The sequence below is a fragment of the Cololabis saira genome, chromosome 24, assembly GCF_033807715.1.
Source record: "Cololabis saira isolate AMF1-May2022 chromosome 24, fColSai1.1, whole genome shotgun sequence".
In the NCBI taxonomy this organism is placed as follows: Eukaryota; Metazoa; Chordata; class Actinopteri; order Beloniformes; family Belonidae; genus Cololabis; species Cololabis saira.
The window spans coordinates 14,988,555-15,009,042 of NC_084610.1; the positions used below are offsets into that span (position 1 = coordinate 14,988,555).

A 20,488-nucleotide genomic window follows, 5' to 3' on the forward strand; every position below is an offset into this window, starting at 1 on the left:
CACATAATTTATTAGGGATCACTTACCTGTTAACATTTGAAAGAGTTTTCTCCAGCATCTCCTGTAAGGTTGTGCTCCTCCTGTTCCAGCTCACACTCCGGACAACAGCTTCCTGGGCTTCGTGGTGGAGCAGCACCTGAACGCCAGCGACATCCGCCACATCGACGACATCAAGAGGCAGAACCAGTCGCTCGTCTACGGAAAGGTCGACAACTTCTGGAAGGTGGGTAGTGCTACATTTTTTTGTCCTTATTTATTTGACAGGGACAATGGAGTCAAACATAGATACAAGCTTATAGAGTTTATAGCTAGTGCTAATTCTCTTCCACAACATTGCAGTACAATATCAAATTCATATACATCAATTCAAAAGACCAGACAATACAATAATGCAATATTGCATTTGCATGATATAAAACCTTCCCTCACTCACTCTCCCACACAAATATACACAATATTTACAGATAGGTACACTTCAGATTTTTCTTGCACATGCACTTGCGTTTATAAATTAAACTTTGAGGAAGTTGCAACACTGTGCACATTAATAAATCATGCACTGTGCGATGATTTGCATATCAAACCATACTTTTAAGATTTATCCAGAACGCGCTTGAGCGTTGTCTTGTTGAAATGTGCGGAGCGTTATCAGGGTGGGAGCATGTGTTGCCCTGAAACCTGTGTGTGCTTTCCAGCAGTGATGTTTACTCACACGTGCCGGCTGCACCTCCGGACCTTCAGAGATGCTTTGGTCCATGCTAGATGAGCTTTGACAGAGCAGATGGCCGCTATTCTGGGTCATGTTCACATATGTGGTTCTTCTTTACGTGGTCGAGCCGGAACGTGTCCTCAGATGTTGAGTTTCTAATGTTTCCTGTTTTAACCCTTTAAGACCGGCTGGAGCGCCGGCGCTCCCGTTAGAATTTAGATTTTCAAAATGTATGTACAATTGCAACCAAATAAAACAGAGCAATAATTCTTTTTGCATGTTAAACAGTAAGAGTTTCACTTTCATATCCTGCATTTAGTGTCCCAGAGTTTTAATCCATTAAATCGTTTGGAAAAATCACACAATAATCCAGTAAAATTGCGGAAATCTTCATAATGATATTGCAGGTTTTTTATAGATCCGGTACGTGTTCACAGCTCGTCCTACGTTGACACATACATCATCACATTGTCAGCGTGTCATCAGGTTGAATTTTTCCACTCCACTTCCCGCAAAAAGGGAGGTGACGTCATTCTCCCGGGAAACTAGTCGGTTTGAATTAGCTTTTTATCAGAGATTTTCACGAAAGATTACTCAGCGACAACACACACACCTCAAACGCACTACATACTCACTATACACGCCCCCACACACACATATTATGGATCCACCAAAGTCGCCGGATGAAGACGCGATTCTAAACGCAATATATAAAATGATATATCTCAAAAACTAAAGTATGAATTCATTCCAAATACATTTCCTGTGGTTTGAAAGGCTTCTGTGTGTTACTTTTTTTCCATTGACAATTTTGAGGGCTCTAGTTATGGGATTTCTGTATTTAGAAAAATATGTGTAAAATTAAAAAACGATTAACATTTTTTAGTTATTTGAACTTTTTAGCAATTTATTTAGTTAGTATGGACTTGTAACATCCAGAGTATGCAGAAATGTAAAAAATATGCTTAGGCGGACTTGTTCTATGGTAGGTCATAATGGGTAATGCAGGCATGACAGCTCCAGGACCACTGCACATCCAGGATTGATTGTGTGCCCTGTTAGATGCGCACAGTTCCTTGGAATAGAAAGAAAGAAAGAAAGCTTCCCTTAGTAGTCCCACAATGGGGAAATTCTTTCTCTGCATTTAACCCATTTTCTAGTTGAACTAGTAGCAGTGGTCTGCCATGCAATGGCACGGCGCCCGGGGAGCAGTAAGGGTTAAGGGCCTTGCTCAGGGGCCCAAGGTGGTTGACTTTTGGTTGCAATCCAGGGGCTTGAACCCTCCAGACTCCAGCCCTCCTCTGTAACCACTAGGCTGCCACCCCCCAATATGGTAGATGAGGGTTTTAAGGATTATATTCTAAGAAAAAATGCAGTTTTCCACTTCTGTTTTTGCACCTCATCACTGCCACTAACCTGTTGCCAGTTGACCTCATTAGTTGCAAGATGTTGTTGCAGATGTTTCACTTTAGTTCCGGTTAATATTTCATCCTTTTGTGGCACTTTTCCCGGCTTTATTGAGCCGTGCTGCTGACATCAGGGTTGCACTTGCAACATCTGTTGAGGGCTCTGATTTAGTTGTTTACGTGGTTTTTGAAGACCTGCTGAGGGCCAGACTGTGACATGTGTGTACATGCACCTCAGCCTCAGACAGATGAGCACTAACGCCTCCAGTAACAGTAGTGTATGTATGTATAGAGTTAGGCCTGTGTTGAAAAAATAGATTTTCTGATTCTAAATCGATTCTCATTAATTCCTAAAAATCGATTTGTGTGTCTAAAGATCGATTTTTTTTTTTTTTCATCATTACCTACAACTTTTGGTATTTTTTTGTTAATGTCCAAAAAAGGAATGTTTTGTTGGACACAAGAATAACTGGTGCCATGTTTTTGCCTTTAAATATGTTTAAAGGTATGAAAACATTAAAGTTTTCAGTTATAATTGCATAAATTATCTATATTTCATTACTTTATATACTGTCTTGGGGTTACATTTGCATAAAATGCTAAAAACCAAATTCTCAAATTATAAATCGAAATAGACAAAAAAGAAAAACGGAATGTGGGAAAAACACGATGTTTCTGAAAGCAGTTCTATCAGCATTCTGGGAGCTGATTGGTCCTTACAGCATCATTAGCTGCCAATACTTGCTGTTGAATCTCAATATAATAATACTAGTATTAATATGTTGCATAACTACAGTCATATAATTCATGCAACAGCTCAAAAACAGTTTTAATAACAAATCAAATCTTGATAATCGATTCTGAATCTTAAGAATCGAATCAATTCTTGACATTTGAATGGATCCCCAGCCCTACCAGGAGTTCCCTGCGAGGACCAACGTGACACATCTCACAGCCGTCACCGGTGTTTCATGTTCAGACCTCTGAGGCTCCGCAGCGAAACTCTTTGAACAACTTTGGCTGAAACTTTCACAGGAAACTTATTAACACACTGGTTTAGGAGCTTAAATGCAGCTTATCATCCCCTCTGTGGAGTTTTAATGTATTCAGATTCATGCTCACACTGCAGCACGGAGACCCAGGGATTACTGTATCCTAGACAAAAGCCACTCGCAGATTTGCACATTGTCTGGCTCTCGCTGTCGCGTCTCACTGGGTCGGTCCGGATCCGGCCGCCTCCATCGGACACTCGCTCAAGAACGCTCAACGCCACGAGGGAGAAGTGTCTTCTCTCATCAGGAGGAGGATGTGAGGAATGAAATAAGCAGCTTAATCTCACTACTGGTGATCCTCTGCTGTAAATACTGTTGCCATCAGCTGCTGTGGAATTTTTATTTATTTATTTATTCTTTATTTCATTCATTAAAAGAAAAACTAAACAGTTCAATATAATTACAACAAATCTCTTTCCTTTAATGAAAGGGAACAGAAAGAAGACTAAGCTTATTTTATCGGCCCCTTTTTCCTAAGAAATCACATTTCAATTAATGTAGTAATAAAAAAAACAAATTATGCAATTTAAAAAAAAAAAAAAAAAAAAAATAATAATAATAATTCCAATAAACGTAATAGAAAAATAATAAAAAAAACTATAACAAGGTTATAAAATAACACAAAATAGCTGTCGTCAAACACAGATAGTCGTATTCTTTTTTGATTCAAAGAAAACAAATATGACTGGCGCTAAAAAGAGAGAGAGAAAAAAGAGAAAACCCACCCAACTTAACAATTATCATGATATTTCTTCATCAAACTGGCTTTTATTATTCTTTCAAATGTAATGTTTGATTTGCATTCTTTGGTTTCTGTATCCAGATTGTTCCATAAACTGATACCTTTTACAGAAACATAACGTTCCATTAATTTTGTCCTGAATTTTGTTTTTTTAAACATTTGTTCCTTTTAAGTTATACTTATTTTCTATTTTTTCAAATTTTTCTGTATATAGAGCGTATGCATTGACTTTACTTTCCCCCTTACTCGCACTGAGTGGCAAAACATCAGCAAAAATGGCTGCAACTAGTGGAAAAGACGATTATCGGCTTAAATTAAAGGCAGTTGCACTTGACAGTGACCCGTACAGTTACCCCAAGAACCAGTGGTCCATGGACATTAATATTTGGCCACGAATCCAGTTTCCTGATATATATACTTAATTTCTACGCCGGGGAAATACACGAAGCAAAGCTTGAAGGCTTACAAAAGTCTTGACGCTTGGTCCGACTTCAAGGCAGGATTTGTTGTAAATTAAAGTGATGTGGACACCGAACTTTATGATTTGATCGTTTAACGTTAGCTACCCAAAAATCCAACATTACCGGATACAAAATGGGAACCACAAATCCACGTTTGATGCCTGGAATCCAGTTGTTTCTGTGAATTGCAGTGATCCATTTGTCTCTCTTAAGCTTATTTTCCGGCAGTCTGTAAAACAATAACTCAGATTTCTTGCTAAATCTATGAGTACAGTCGATCGCACAACAGGTCTTTCCCACTTTAGATGTTTTCCAGTTGCTCAAACTGAAAGTCTACGCTGCCACTCAGTCTTTCTGCCACTCAGTCTTTCTGCCACTCAGTGGGCGAAACCCGCTGTGAAGTCGCATCTGTGACGTCATGCGCATTCCCTCTATTACTTTGCTGCATTTCCATCTGCTCATCGTGAGGCATCCAGTAGGCGTCGCTGCAGGAGACGCGGCTTCGCTGGAGATGTTAATGATTTGGGACGTGAACGCATCTGTTTTTATCCTCTTTTCCCTGCTTTTTTAAAGCACCGCTCTCTCAGCTCCGGACTTTGGTCCGGCTCATCTGTCGAGAACTTCTGCGGGGAATTGCCCACCGCTGCAAATAAATGATTTACCCCGAGATGATAGTGAGTCGGTGGAGGTTTGAACACTGGAGACCATAAACGTCAGTTTCAGGTGGCTGTGCAGGGTTTTCTTCTGCAGAACACTCACACACACACACACACACTCACACTCACACTCACACACACTAACACTCACACACTAACACACTCACACTAACACTCACACACACACCATTCAGTGGAGCTTTAAATAGGACAGACGGGGAACCCATCAGCTCACAGCGAGGGGCATTAGCTGCTAATCAGACTCCCGATCGTGTTCATTACCTCCTGCTTTTAATTAAAGGGCCATTTTCGGGCTGACTGATAACAAGCTGACAGGCTTATTTCCCCCCCAACCCCCCCACCCTGACCCTTTGGGTTGCTTTGTCCTTCACTCTCTCTTTCTCTCCACTAAGGAGGTTTAATTTCTAAACGCTGAAAATATGAAATACAGTAATCCCTCGCTATAACGCGGTTCACCTTTCACGTCTCGCTGCTTCACGGATTTGCATTGTGCATCGTGTTCTGCATTCTGATTGGCTAAACAGTCTCCCCGCTTCTTCACTTCCTGTGTCAATAACGTTGGTTGCTTAGCAACAAGCTGAGAACGGCCAATGAGCTTCAGCAGCAGCTCAAGAACGGGACCCTTTGTTGAATCGTTCATTACAATCTCTCAGATATAAACTTCTCAAACTTCTCAGATATAATCCATGGTGGCATGTCGGTTTATAAGAAGAAAAAAGAGCGACAACAGCGACCCATAACTATGTTCTTCTCTCAAAAAAACACCCCTGCACACGGGCTTTAGAAGAAAAAGACGCTACAGAGAGGAGTTATAATAATAATAATAATAATACATTTTATTTATAATGCACTTTACATTACTGAAAGTATCAAAGTACTACAGTTTTATAATTAAAAGGAAACAGAAATAATAAAATCAAGATAAGAGATAAAAGGGATAAAAAGTCAAGACATACCGGTAGCAGAAAAGAGAATAAAACAATTAAAAACAGAAACTAGGGAAAAAAACAGCATTGTTTATTGTTAAAATGCTTTGCTAAAAAAGGTTTTTAGTCCTTTTAAAATTGCAAAAAGTAAATAAAGTCAGAAAAGTCAGGATGAGTAAAGTCAGGATGCAGCGTTAAAGTCAGAAGAGCAGTGAAATACGCGCCAGTCACAATTTTTCCTACTGTACTTATTGTATTTTTCATTTTCTCTCATTCAAATCCAATTAGTCGGGTTGCGGTGAGGCGGTGCTGATCTCCGCAATTTGAAGCCTTGTATAATAATTGTTATAAAAAAATAAAGGTTGCTACTTCATGGATTTCAGCTATTGCAGGTTCTTTTTGGCCTTTGGCCTCCGGCAGGAAGCCCCCCCCCCCCTTATGATCCAGGTCCTGGTCCAGGTTTCTTCCTCCTAAAGGGGAGTTTTTCCTTGCCACTGTTTGGGTTAAGGTTTTTCTCCCACTAGGGGAGTTTTTACCTGCCATTGTTTATGTAATAATTGCTCGGGGGTCATGTCCTTGTCTCTGGAAAGATCCTAGAGACAACTTCTGTTGGAATAGACGCTATATAAATAAAATTGAATTGAATTTTTGGAACATAACCACCGCGAAAAACCTGGATTACTGTCCACTAAACTTGAAGGAGGTGTCTGAGTGGGACTGCGCCAGTAGCAGCCTCTTCTCTCGGGGAGAAGGATTCGTGGATGGCAGAGGTCAAACAGAATAAAGTCAAGCAGAAGGAAGTTGAAGTTGAACCTCGACGCAGAGGCGCCTCGGCAGCGGAGAGCCGCGTCCTGCCAGTTACAGGCAGGAAGTGGCAGCGTTTGTGGTCACCAGCTCGCCAAGCTCCAGCATTTACGTCTCAGTTTCTGCTGCATCATTCGTGCTCTTTCTTTCTTTCCCGGCAGAGGACGAACGTGCAACCCTGCACTCCTCCTCCCGCCTCGCCCGTCCCTTTTTTTAACCGAGCCGTTAAAACCCATTTTCAAAATTAGGAGCACCTGCTCGGCTCCTCAGAGAGGGAGTCACCTCATCTGAGCTCTCAATTACAGAGCAGATTCAAGTTGTTGTAGATTTACTGCAAAGTTTGTAATCTGCCTTGAGAAGCTTTGCATTTATAGGGCTTGGGATCGAGAATCGATTCGATTACGATTCTTAAGATTCAGAACCGATTATCAAGATTCGATTCCGATATTGATTTGGGTTAGTGTTATTAAAACTGTTTTTTTGAGCTGTTGCATGAATTATATGACTGTAGTTATGCAACATATGAATACTAGTATTATATTGAGATTCAACAGCAAGTATTTGAAGCTAATGATGCTGTAAGGACCAATCACCTCCCAGAATGTTGATAAAACTGCTTTATGAAACATCATGTGGGTCAGAATTATCAAACAGATCCAGGGAGGAAACAGAGACGGATGAAATCGGTTTTATTTTTTGCCACATTCCGTTTTTATTTGTTCCATTTTCGGTCTATTTTGGTTTTAAATTTTTGAGCATTTGGTTTTTAGCATTTTTTGCAAATGTAACCCCAAGACAGTATATAAAGTAATGAAATATAGACAATTTATGCAATTATAACCTAACACTTTAATGTTTTCATACCTTTAAACATATTTAAAGGCAAAAACATGGCACCAGTTATTCTCGTGTCCAACAAAACATTCCTTTTTTGGGGATAAACAAAAAAATAACCAAAAGTTGTAATGTAATGATGAAAAAAAAAAATACATAAATAAATAAAAGAAAAAAAAAAGAAAAGAAAAAAATATATATATATTTTTTTTTTCAAAATCGATCTTTAGACATATGAATCGATTTTTAGGAATTAATATGAGAATCGATTTAGAATTGGGAAATCGATTTTTTCAACACAGGCCTGCGCATTTAGTTTATTTCCTTATCAAAGGTGAACTAGTCACCATTCAACTCTCATTCACAAACATTTTAAGGCCTTGTTTATCGTTGCATTTGGATGTTATGAGAATCCCCCCCCCCTGCACACAGAGTGATGAAATCTCTCCAGCTTCACGCAGGATTTCATGCTGCATTGTTTACGCTGGCATCCATGGCAACCGTTGGGCAACAAACCCGGCGATTAACGTCGGCTCCGTGATTAGTGCGTTACTCTCCGCCGGGGAGATCCGTCAGATTACATGTCCGAGATTTTGTCGCTGAAGAGTCAGGGCCTGAAGGCAAGACCTGAAATGAAAATGACCAGACCACCTCGGAGAGAGCTGTCTCCATGGCAACGCAGTGGTAAGAGTAGAGATGCAGAGCAGGGGAGCTGAGGGCGACTGCCTATCTCCCGTTTCTCTCCCCTTATCTTTTCAGACACACACACACACACACGCGCGGCACGCAGCGTTTCACCATCACAGCAAACTGTCAATCAATGAAGAAATCATGAATACTTGATGACAGAAAACCCCCGAGAAAATAACACAAGGCATCTTTGCTTTTTATTTAATTTCAGAGGTGAAATGAGATTGTTTCTTCTTTTAACTTTCCAATTGACTTCACGAACTCGGCGAGGGATGCAAGCCATCACTCGGCCTGAACCTATTAGTGCATCAGTCTCATTTTTCTGTGTGAAATAACGCAATTGTAGCTGTAGAAAGGAGAGAATGACTCCCGGCACGAGCCATCGGGGACACGTACACACTCATCACTCACCGTAGGGGCATCACCCCCCACTCCTGCCCCCGCCGGCTCGTAAACAAACAGCGCCTTATTCCAGCTCACCTGTATGATGGATTACAGAGATGAGCTGACCATTAACCCGCCTGACCCGACCAGGCTCCTCTCTCAAATGAAACCCACCCGACTGGTAGAAAAGACGACAGCTGCGGATGTTTTATCGAGTTAAGCCCAAGGCAGACCTTTCTTAAGCTTCCTCAGACCCGGCTGCTGTATTTGAAAACTAGAATTATAGAAATTGGCCGGAAGAAAAGATGATTCAGATAAGCGGACACTGAAATGGGTTGAAATGTCATCTGTGTGCAAATGCACTTTAATGTGAACTTTCTGTTTCTACGAGCGTAATTGCACCCAGTGATCAAGGTGCAGGCGTGATGTACGTTTCCTTATACGTCAGTATGTGTGGAGTAGGGATGGGCGGTATGGACTAAAAAATGTATCACGATAATTTCTGGCATTTATCCCGATAACGATAACAATGACGATAAAAAAAATATCAATTGACAATGACAAAAACGTCATCAACGGGAATTTATCCTTTTCTCTTTCTTTCTTTCTGGCTCCTTTCTTTCTTTCGTTCTTTCTTTCTTTTGTTCTTTCTTTCTTTCGTTCTTTCTTTCGTTCTTTCTTTCTTTCTTTCTTTCTCCCATCCTTTCTTTCTTTCTTTCTCCCATCCTTTCTTTCTTTTTCTTTCTCCCATCCTTTCTTTCTTTTTCTTTCTCCCATCCTTTCTTTCTTTTTCTTTCTCCCATCCTTTCTTTCTTTTTCTTTCTCCCATCCTTTCTTTCTTTCTTTCTCCCATCCTTTCTTTCTTTCTTTCTCCCATCCTTTCTTTCTTTTTCTTTCTCCCATCCTTTCTTTCTTTTTCTTTCTCCCATCCTTTCTTTCTTTCTTTCTCCCATCCTTTCTTTCTTTCTTTCTCCCATCCTTTCTTTCTTTCTTTCTCCCATCCTTTCTTTCTTTCTTTCTCCCATCCTTTCTTTCTTTCTCCCATCCTTTCTTTCTTTCTTTTCTCCCATCCTTTCTTTCTTTCTTTTCTCCCTTTCTTTCTTTTCTCCCATCCTTTCTTTCTTTCTTTCTTTCTTTTCTCCCATCCTTTCTTTCTTTCTTTTCTCCCATCCTTTCTTTCTTTCTTTCTTTCTTTTCTCCCATCCTTTCTTTCTTTTCTCCCATCCTTTCTTTCTTTCTTTCTTTTCTCCCTTTCTTTCTTTTCTCCCATCCTTTCTTTTCTCCCATCCTTTCTTTTCTCCCATCCTTCCTTTCCTCTTTTCTCCCATCCTTCCTCCTTTCCTCTTTTCTCCCATCCTTCCATCCTTCCTTCCTTCCTTCACGTACGTTGTGCGTGGATTTAACACAGAACCATAAATCCGCTTTACACAAAAACGTCATCAACGGGAATTTATCGTTTTTACTGCGAGATGACAAATTCTTATCGTGAGGAATTTTTTTGACGGTATATCGTGAACGGTAAAATATCACCCATTCCTAGTGTGGAGATGCCAGCAGTTGCGAAGCGGCTCCTCTGCCGTCTCAGAAAACACACTGGCAGGAGCCCAGACTCCAATAGATTATGGGCTATTTGAGCTAATGGGGCATGGCAGGGCATCGAAGTGGAACAATGTTTCCTGACCGCACTCCAAGCACTTCTGGATACTGTTTTACCACCTGTGCTCCTCTCGGAGATCTACGCTGCATTTGCTTCAAGCTGCCTCTGCACAGCTGGACGTGCCATGTAGACGTCTCTCTCGATCCAGATGCATCTGTGCTGCAGTCTCCCGCCAAGCAGGCAGAAGGGACTGCAGTCTGCACGGTGAGGAAAGTCTCGCTGCTTCTCCGTCGGCCTCTTGAAGCAGAACGAGACCAGACAAGCCTCCGGTTTCCTCGGGGCCCCAGATCGTGTCAGCTGGAAACCTGCAGCGTGTTTCATATTTGATGCTGAAGCGGTTCAGGGTTGTATAAGGTGAACCGAGCTTGCCTGTCTGCATGCTGATCAGCCACAACCTCCTCCAACCTTGTAGGGTGTTCAAGAACACTCAAATATAGCACCATCTTATGATGAAAAGAGCTTTGTTTTGGTTTTATTTTTACATCTCTGGCATCTCCTGTGGAGGGAGATGTCAATTTCTTTTTATTTGAGATGCTGCAGAGGTGTCTTGACACCTCTACCCCCCCACGGAGGACAAGATAGATGCAAAGCATATGAAAAATACAAATGGTTGCTTCACTGATTCAGAGACAAACCGCAGAGCAGAGTGGAGATATTTGTTAAATTCAGCAGCTGATAAAACTTGTCTTAACAGCAACCTTTGAGCTTGTATCAGCGTGGTGATGTACAACGTAATGATCCCCGGAAATGTCTCAGAGCAACACCGGGGCTGCTTTATCACGTCTGCTTTGTGTTTGGGTGTTGTAAAGGTTCTGTTTGTTAGGACCGGCTTCAGGGAAATGCTTTTTACTCGTCTAAACAATCAATCAAACTGAAAACGGTGAGCCAAAAAGCGAGGTAGTAACAGCAGGATCCCCCATCAGAGTCGCTGGGCCGATCAGTCATGAGGGCATCGCCTCGTTCCCCTTACCTGGTGACATGAAGACAGCTTTTTATTCCACGTATCCAGTGATTATTATTATTATTATTATTATTATTAATAATAACAATAGTTATTATTATTATTATTATTATTATTATTATTATTATTATTATTATTATTATTATTATTAATAAAAATAATATTATTATTATTATTCACGTAATGACAAACCTGAATAAACATTTCCATTTGGAAATCTTGGATTAATGAAGTCATACTTATTCTTATGTTAATTTATTGTATGCAACACAATACTTTTTACAGTCAATGAATGAACAATAATAATAACTTAGGCTCATCAGTAGTAGTAACAATGAACATATCATTTTAGATTAACAAGAAAACACCTTAAATTGGCTTAAAATTAGACAAAACCCAATATTTAACAAATAAACTTCACCTCAATAGAGAAAGTTCAAAAAGATAAAATATTCAATTTTATTTATATAGCGTCTATTACAACAGAAGTTGTCTCTAGGATCTTTCCAGAGACCAGAACATGACCCCCCAGAAATTATTACATAAACATAACATAAACAATGGCAGGTAGAAACTCCCCTAGTGGGAGAAAAACATTAAACCTAACAGTGGCAAGAAAAACTCCCCTTTATGAGTGAATAAACACATACTTTTTCACGCTCTGAAGCAAACAAAACAGCTGATCCATCACTCGGCTGGTGCAGCGAGCTGAAGAGAACAAAACTACACAAAGGCCTGAAACACGGTGATGAAAACCGGACTTTAATATTAAAGGGCTATCGATGAGATGACCTTTGAACTCTTAAATACACTCCGGAGCTTTTTATTTTGGCTGAAAATGTATCTGTGTTGCTCTGATGGTAACCATCCTGTATGTTTAAATATAACCTTTTATCTACGTATATTTACCTTTTTACCTAGAATTAACTGTACTTACTACATCATTACTTATCTGTGTTTGAAGGTTTGTCACGGGTTTCACCTGACAGCTGGTCAAATAATGAACTGAGTGAAATCTGAAGACAGGAACGCTTTGGAAACACTGAAAAAGTGTTGTTCGACGCTGTTTTTGCTCCATCTACAACTGATTCGCTTCTATTTGTGCCGAAAATCCCAGTTTCTTTTCCGAGCTGTTCTGTATCGTTAAAACTGAACAAAATAACACGAAAAACAGCTGCTTCCCTTCCTGCTGATGTTAACTGGGACATTTTGCAACAAACGTAAACGGAAATTATTTTGTATTGGCTTTAGTAAGACGTAGCTAAACAGTTTAGCGATCCTTTATTACTGCAAGAATGTTCTCTAGTTCTAGTTTCTAGTCCCTGAAGGAACCCCAGAATGTCTTCTACTACCGTTGTGGAGAAGAACAGAACCTTTTTTGTATTTTTGGACTCGTTTTAGGCCTGAAACGTGGGATGGATGTGGATAAAGGAATGAAATTACTCTGTTGAGACAAAGTATCGGGACGTTTTATCTTTTGGGGCTGAAGTTAAACTGGAAGCTTTCTTTCTTTTTCTTTCTTTTTATTCTTTTCAACCTCACAGAAAGGGTTCTCCTCAGCCAGACAGTCATCTTCCCAGGATGCTCATCACTCAATCCTCCCCTCCGCTGGCAGCAAACAGCCGCCTCCTCTCCCGTTTCCTCTCTGAGCCGCGATTTACAAATTCCCCCTGATTTACAAGGTCATAAAACACGCGTCCTCTTCCTCTCCTGCTCCAATCAGCCTCGCCGGCTGAAGCAGTCATTTTATAACTCCTCAAGCGCGCTACTCCTGTCCAGAGCTGCTGGATCTGCTCCCCGGCTGCACGTGTACAACCATCCAAACTGCCTCTGTAGCTGCTATTCACGCCTTTCAGAGACGTAAACGTCCTCCTCACTGGAATCAGAGGGAAGGTTATTGCAGGACGGTGCGGTAGCTGCAACACCGTTCCCTTCCTTCCTTCTGGAGTCATCTTTCTGCTCTTATTTACATTCAGCAGCAGGTGATTTTTCCTCCTCCTCCCTGAGGGGTCCAGCACTGCTCTGTAGTCCCATCCATCACTTATACATCCAGCACCTGCAGAGTCATCAGAAAAGACGGTGGGGTGACTGGTGTTTTGTTAATCTGTGCACGACACACAGCACAGTCCAGAAGCAGGAGGCTGATGGACTGAAAAGAGTGGGATTGTCTCAGGCCGGTCTCTGCAGACGTCTGTCTCTGCAGACGTCGGTCTCTGCAGACGTCGGTCTCTGCAGACGTCGGTCTCTGCAGACGTCGGTCTCTGCAGCCGTCGGTCTCTGCAGCCGTCGGTCTCTGCAGACGTCGGTCTCTGCAGACGTCTGTCTCTGCAGTCGTCGGTCTCTGCAGTCGTCGGTCTCTGCAGACGTCGGTCTCTGCAGCCGTCGGCCTCTGCAGCCGTCGGTCTCTGCAGACGTCGGTCTCTGCAGTCGGTCTCTGCAGCCGGCGGTCTCTGCAGCCGGCGGTCTCTGTACAGGGAACAGGAGGAAGCAGAACGCTTATTTAGTCCTGTCCCTTCCTCACAATATCATATCATATGCCATAAAGAATAAAATAAAGAAAGAAAAGACAAAATAATAACAAAAAAATAAATAAATACAACACAAACAATTAATAAACAAAGATCAAGGCATAATTAAACCAGCCTCCTACAATATCCTAAACTCAAAAATGTCATTTCCCAGTCACTTCTTTGATGATCCATGACCAGCCATGAATCCAGGTAGTTACATTTGTATCATATATGATGTATCACATACGGAACAGAATAATAATAAAAGAAAGACATACAGAAGGTAAAGTTCTTTAGAGGTTCTTTATTTTTATATTTGTCAAGAATTGTTTTCTTTTCTTGTATGTGTTTTAAAACTGTATAGAGCTAGTGCTTCGTTTGATTTTCTTCATCAAGACCATTCCACAAAGCTTGCACATTCTCCCACTCTGTTCTCACAATCAGGTGTGTGTATGTGTGCTCTTGCTCCAGAAAGCATCTGGCAACGGACCATAAAGCTTTGTGTGGCAACTGCCCCGAAGGGTCGTAGCAGTCTACTGTATCTTCATCCTCCACACAGTCACTGGAGAGATCACACACACACACACACACACACACACACACACACACACACACACACACACACACACACACACACACACACACACACACACACACACATCCTGCAGCCTCTGGGAGGCTCTTTGATGTCCTCCTCTCATTATAGTCCCCCCCCTTTACTCTGCAGATAGTCATGAAAGAAAAACCCCATCAAACATCATAAAGTTACCTAATTGTTTTCGTATGAATCCAGATGTTTTTGTGTTTGAACAAAAAGATTCAGTTAGTATTTCTTCCTCCTCTGTTGTCTCCGTGTTTCAAAGGTGTGCATGTTTCCTCCTCTGATGCCTGAACAAGAACAGCCCTCTGGAGGGAAAAGTGATTTCACCTTCTAATCAGGGCTTCGTTTCTCTCTCTCTCTCACACACACACATGCACACCGGCACACGCACACACCCGGCTCCTTTAGTTACAGCAGGCTGGCTGGAGGCATCTGATAGCTGCTCCTCCAGGGACCCGACGAGCGGCTACCTGAAACCTGAGCCCCAGGAGGAGGCTCCGACACACACACCTCTGCAGCAGGGACGTGTCTTGGAGGCCGAGGCTCTGAAGGAGTTGGAACGAGTCTCTCTCACTGCAGTGAAGCCCCGCAGCCCCAGGAGAGTTGGGGCGGTCCGTACCGATAGGGTTTAGGTCTGGTGTGCCGGGTGACGCCACAAAGTGGTCAATGCCCCTTTGAGGGTTCCTGTCATAAAGAGAATTTACCTGCACCGCCTTCAAGGCGTTCAGCTGTGCTGCTGTTGCTCTATGGCTCAACTCTGCCAACAGACATTATTTCATGTAGACGTCCCCACCTTCTCACATCATGCCCAGCGTTGGTTACTGTCAAGACAAGTGTATTTACTAGGCCTGTGTTGATAAAAAACGATTTTCCGATTCTAAATCGATTCTCATATTAATTCATAAAAATCGATTCATATGTCTAAAGATCGATTTTTTTTTTTTCATCATTACATTACAACTTTTGGTATTTTTTTTGTTTTTTTTGTTTATGCCCAAAAAAGGAATTTTTTGTTGGACACGAGCATAACTAGTGCCATGTTTTTGCCTTTAAATATGTTTAAAGGTATGAAAACATTAAAGTTTTCAGTTATAATTGCATAAATTGTCTATATTTTCTCTGCTTTATATACTTGTCTTGGGGTTACATTTTCATAAAATGCTAAAAACCAAATTCTCAAAATAGGGGAAAAAATAAAAGCGATTTCATTCGGTCTCTGTTTGCTGCCCTGGATCTGTTTGATAATTCTGCCCCACAATGTTTCTGAAAGCAGTTCTATCAGCATTCTGGGAGGTGATTGGTCCTTACAGCATCATTAGCTGCCAATACTTGCTGTTGAATCTCAATATGATACTAGTATTAATATTTTGCATAACTACAGTCATATAATTCATGCAACAGCTCAAAAAACAGTTTTAACACTAACCCAAATCAATATCGGGATCGAATCAAATCTTGATAATCGATTCTGAATCTTCGATTCTTGACATTTGAATCGACCCCCAGCCCTAGTGTATACATTTATGTTGTGTGTGTGTGTGTGTGTGTGTGAGGGAGGGGGGGGGGGGGGGCAGCCTAGCTTTAAATCTTAGGTACCAACTCTTAGGATTCTGTTGAATCTGCTTCCATGTTTTTATTTATCTACTTTATCTATTGTCTCTTTGCTTTGTTCTGCTCTTTTACTTATTTTTTCTTTTTCTATACTAATGTTTATGTACTATTCCATCAACCTGCCCAGGGACTACAGGTGGAAAACAGCAAGCTGCTCCAACCTGGACCAATGCATATTCTCTTGTACGAGAGTAATGTCTTTTTGTGCACTGTCCCTGTTTTGAAATAAATAAATTACAATTACAACGTACTTGCACTTGAACTGAAAAGGAAGGGTATCTATTCTTGCACAAACCTGGCAGAGGGATCTAATGCTGCAAACTGATTAAAAACATGACCTCTGTGTCGCCGTCGACCTCTGTGCCGACCTGACAGCCGTCCCGTGCGATGGGACCTGATTGTCGTTTCTGAGACGGGAGCTGCCTCGAAAGCCGCCGTGTGGTTTTCATAGAGGACGTGGCAGATCACGTCCAGATTAATAACAATGGCTATTGTGTGCGGTGATGCTCCTCGCAGGGAGCTATTTTTAGCTCTGGCTGCCACGGTGACCAGATGGTCAGCTGTGCGGCTCCGACAAAAGGCCGCATGACAAAGCACTAACGCTTCATCCATTTATCTCTTTTAAAGAAAAAGAAATGAACGTCCTTTTCTGTCTCTCTCAGGACAAGAAGAAATACCTGGACATCATCCACAGCTACATGGATGTGCACGGCACCGTGCACGGCACCAGCACCGTGCACCTCCCGAGCTACGTGAAGAACCACGGCATCCTGAGCGGACGGGACCTGCAGTTCCTGCTGCGGGAGACCAAGGTGAGACGCGTGTGAGCGCATGGATGATTAAAACACAACCAAACGTTGTTCGGTGCTGTAGCCAGGACAGGACGTTTCTGAAGGAGCACCGGGATGTTTGGATCAAAGCTTGTATCATGTGAGCAGCAGAGTCCAGGCGTCCCCTCAGTCCTCTAACAAACTCCTTCACAAAGACGGGGATGCTTGTGTTGTGAGGAGCAGCCTCTTCGGAGGCCACCGGCTCAAACACACAATAGTCTTCATGCAGCATCTTCAGCAACAGAAGCTGAGCTTTGTCTGTAAACGGCTGCTGCTAGCAGCTCGCAGCCCCTCGGGCTGGAACACTGCCACACGACGGGCCAAGGGGATTAATATTTCACAACTCTCATACCTGAAATAGTGTGCTGATAATGAAACTATCAACAGCTCTGGCGTGGGAGCCAGCGCTCCGTCTCTGGGCCTTGGTTTTTTTCTTTTGTTTTTTGCTTTTTATTTTATTTATAACGGATCCCCATCACTGCAGTGAAGACTATTCTTCCTGGGGTCCAACATTGCACGCATAAAACAATAAAATACAATCCTTACAATTAAAACATAACTAAATCCAAACAAAAATGATCTGAGATGTGATGGAATTCAACCCTTAAATTGTTGAAACCAGCCGGAACCAAACAACAAAAATATTCCATTTTACACACTCAGACTTTCAGAATAAACCAAGAATTTCAGAATAAACCAACTAACTAAAACTGACTTCCTTGCTAAGTACTGCTTTTCTTAATATATTTATTCGGTTTTCATCCTTTACAGAGGATACAGAGAGTTGTAGTAGCTTTCTGGAGCTGGATACTCTCGGCACGGGAGAGCCATAGATCATGATTTAGGCTGATGCAAAAAATAAAGCTGATGATTTAAACGGTTGAGAAGATTTCCAGCATTGCTTCATCCATAAAAAAAGCTCTTGTACTAAGCAGCAATAACAACCTGGCGATGATGACACAGAGATGCAAAGCTGCATTCTGCAGCAGAGCAGATCATTACGAGCTCCCAGCAGGTCAGATGAAGTGTGCATCAAGTATGCATCGTGTGTATGCAGGGATACAGTATAAACCTGCGCACCGCGGCGTGCAAACCAATCTGGGGACGGCCAATTAACTCCGACAGAAGCCAAACGTTGTTGCTGCAGTTTTACTCCAACAACACTGGTACCTGCACACGGGCTTCCTGAACTAATTGGCCTCTCGGGGTTTAACAGTCGACACGGTGCACGATAAGATAAACCACTCAGGGGTCGAAGGTGCTTGTGTGGAGACGAGTACGTTGTTGCTGACTAATCTAATGTGTACGTTTTTTCTTTTTTCGTTTTAAGAAAGAATTTCCTGAACTATATTGAGATGAGCTGCGCTGCATCTGGGGAACAGTGTTGTGATCAAAGCGCAGCGCTGCTGTACTGTGTCGCGTCGCAGGCTGTTGGTTTTTGATTTGATTTCCTTATTTTTTAAATACTGGCCCATCTATAGGTATACTAACAAAAAATGCAGACAAGTTTATGCAGTTTATGTAACTCTTTTATTTGAATTTGAGTTTCTTTAGGCCAGGGGTATGCAACCCGCGGCTCTAGAGCCGCATGCGGCTCCTTAGCGCCACCCTAGTGACTCCTGGAGCTTTTTCAAAAATGTTTGACCTTTTTTTTTTCCTTTTTTTCTTCTTTTTTTTCCTTTTTTTTAATTTTTTTTCTCTTTTTTACTCTTTTTTTGTTCTTTTTTCATTTTTTAATTTTTTCTTCTTTTTTCCTTTTGTCTCTTTTTTTTCTTCCTTTTTCCTTTCCTTTTTAATCTCGACATTTCGACTTTCTTCTCGAAATTTTGACTTTTCTCGACATTTCAACTTTTTTCTCAACTTGTACTTCAACATTAATCTTGACATTTCGACTTTTCTCTCGAAATTTCGACATTTTTCTCGACATTTTGACTTTTTTCTCAAGAATTTCAACATTTTTCTCGAAGTGCATTATGAAAAAATAAATTTCCCCCCAGTTCTAACTAAATATATGCAGCATGTGTTGCCTTCATTCTAAGGCTTATACAAGATTTTTCATTTTTTTGCGGCTCCAGACATATTTGTTTTTTCGTGTTTTCGGTCCAATATGGCTCTTTCAACATTTTGGGTTGCCGATCCCTGCTTTAGGCTGAAGCAGACTATTTTATTTAATTTCTTCATTTTGCGACTAAAACATTACCTCTGAGAGGTCGTCTGAGTGCCCCAAAATGCTTTTAGCAGCTGTTTTTCTAAACAGACCTGCGTATAGTTGTCCTCTCTAATGATCCACTAGTCGAGAGAACCAGTGTTTGTCGTCATGATCAATCATAACATACTACTTTCCAAGAGGAAACACTCCCACTTCTAGATATTTCAGATAACGTTGCCAGGGATGTTCATCTGAGTTTGGTGTATTTTAGGAGAGTTGGAGTATATTTCTACCAGCTGTGTTGTTTTAACCTTGTTTGATCATCTTGATAAATGTGTGTAGATGAACTGATTAACGGGTTGTGATTGTTGGAGATGGCCAAAGTCTGAAAAAGGGGAATATAACTGCAGATGCAGGACATAAAGAGATTAAAGCAGGTGCATATGTTTTTCTGGGCTTGAAATCGCGTACATTTGTGTCTCTAAAGTGGCGCATTTGATCAGAATCCGATCTTCCTTGCTGACCACTGTCATATATTATATATATATATATATGTCATATGTATGTCATACATTCCCTTCTCACAGATGTTTCCCATACAGCCTGGTTGCCATGGTAACCTACATAGACAGAACTGATGTAAACCAACCCAAATGTGTGTTGGTGAACCGGCTCTGCTGCTGTTGTGAAGGTTTATCTGCAGGAAACACTTCTGTTGTCGTCGTCATGACGACTGTCCGTCATGTCAGAACCACAGGTGAAAACACAGCAGGCGGTACTTTTAATCTTCTGTGAGGCGTAGTTGGTGCTTCTGTTGCGTTGTGACGGATCTGTGGAACTCCAGCTGGACTGAAAACCACCTCCGTATGTGGATGATACTGATTTTATGTGTTGGGTTTATTATATTAAAATGAAGCGAGCTGTTGACATGTTTTAGCTGTCTCTTACGTCACAGCTCGCATCGTCTCTGATCTCCACAAACTCAGATTCAGATGGAAACTGGCTCAAAACTCTTTTCTTCTGCGATCAGCAGTCTCATGTCTTCAGACCTCCGCCACATTTGCTTGCCTCTTTTATTTATTTGTAATACACCAAATGTGGCCCCTTGTCACAAAATGCTTATCCATATGGACTGCAACTAACGACTATTCTGATCGACTAATCGGATTCTGGATCTCATACTTATTGGATGGCTCTTATTTAACTGTCAACTTTTACATTTTGCACGAGGATGTTTAAGTGATGTGCTAATTAATAATTAAAGACAGGAAAGATGGACACTTAATTCAAAAATACATCTTTTAATGAACTAAACTTGCATCCGCGGCCGCCTAATTATTTACCTGGCGCTGAATTCTATTGCGCAACTGCGGTTCTCAGCAGAGATAAAGAAACAGGATGCCTCCCCCGGTTGAAACTTTGTTTTTGTCGACAATTAAATTTGTTGGTGACAATTTTTTTTAATACATTTTTTATCATGCGCC

At 41.4% G+C, this 20,488-nt stretch overlaps 1 protein-coding gene across 1 annotated transcript in view; it reads left to right on the plus strand.

The window, feature by feature from the left end:
* mgat5 (alpha-1,6-mannosylglycoprotein 6-beta-N-acetylglucosaminyltransferase) overlaps positions 1-20,488 on the plus strand; it is a 114,062-nt gene that overhangs the window by 86,171 nt on the left and 7,403 nt on the right. Inside the window, exons 11-12 of the mRNA XM_061715719.1 lie at positions 90-223; positions 16,688-16,837. Coding sequence (XP_061571703.1) covers positions 90-223; positions 16,688-16,837 — 284 coding nt within the window. The remainder of the gene's footprint in view (positions 1-89; positions 224-16,687; positions 16,838-20,488) is intronic.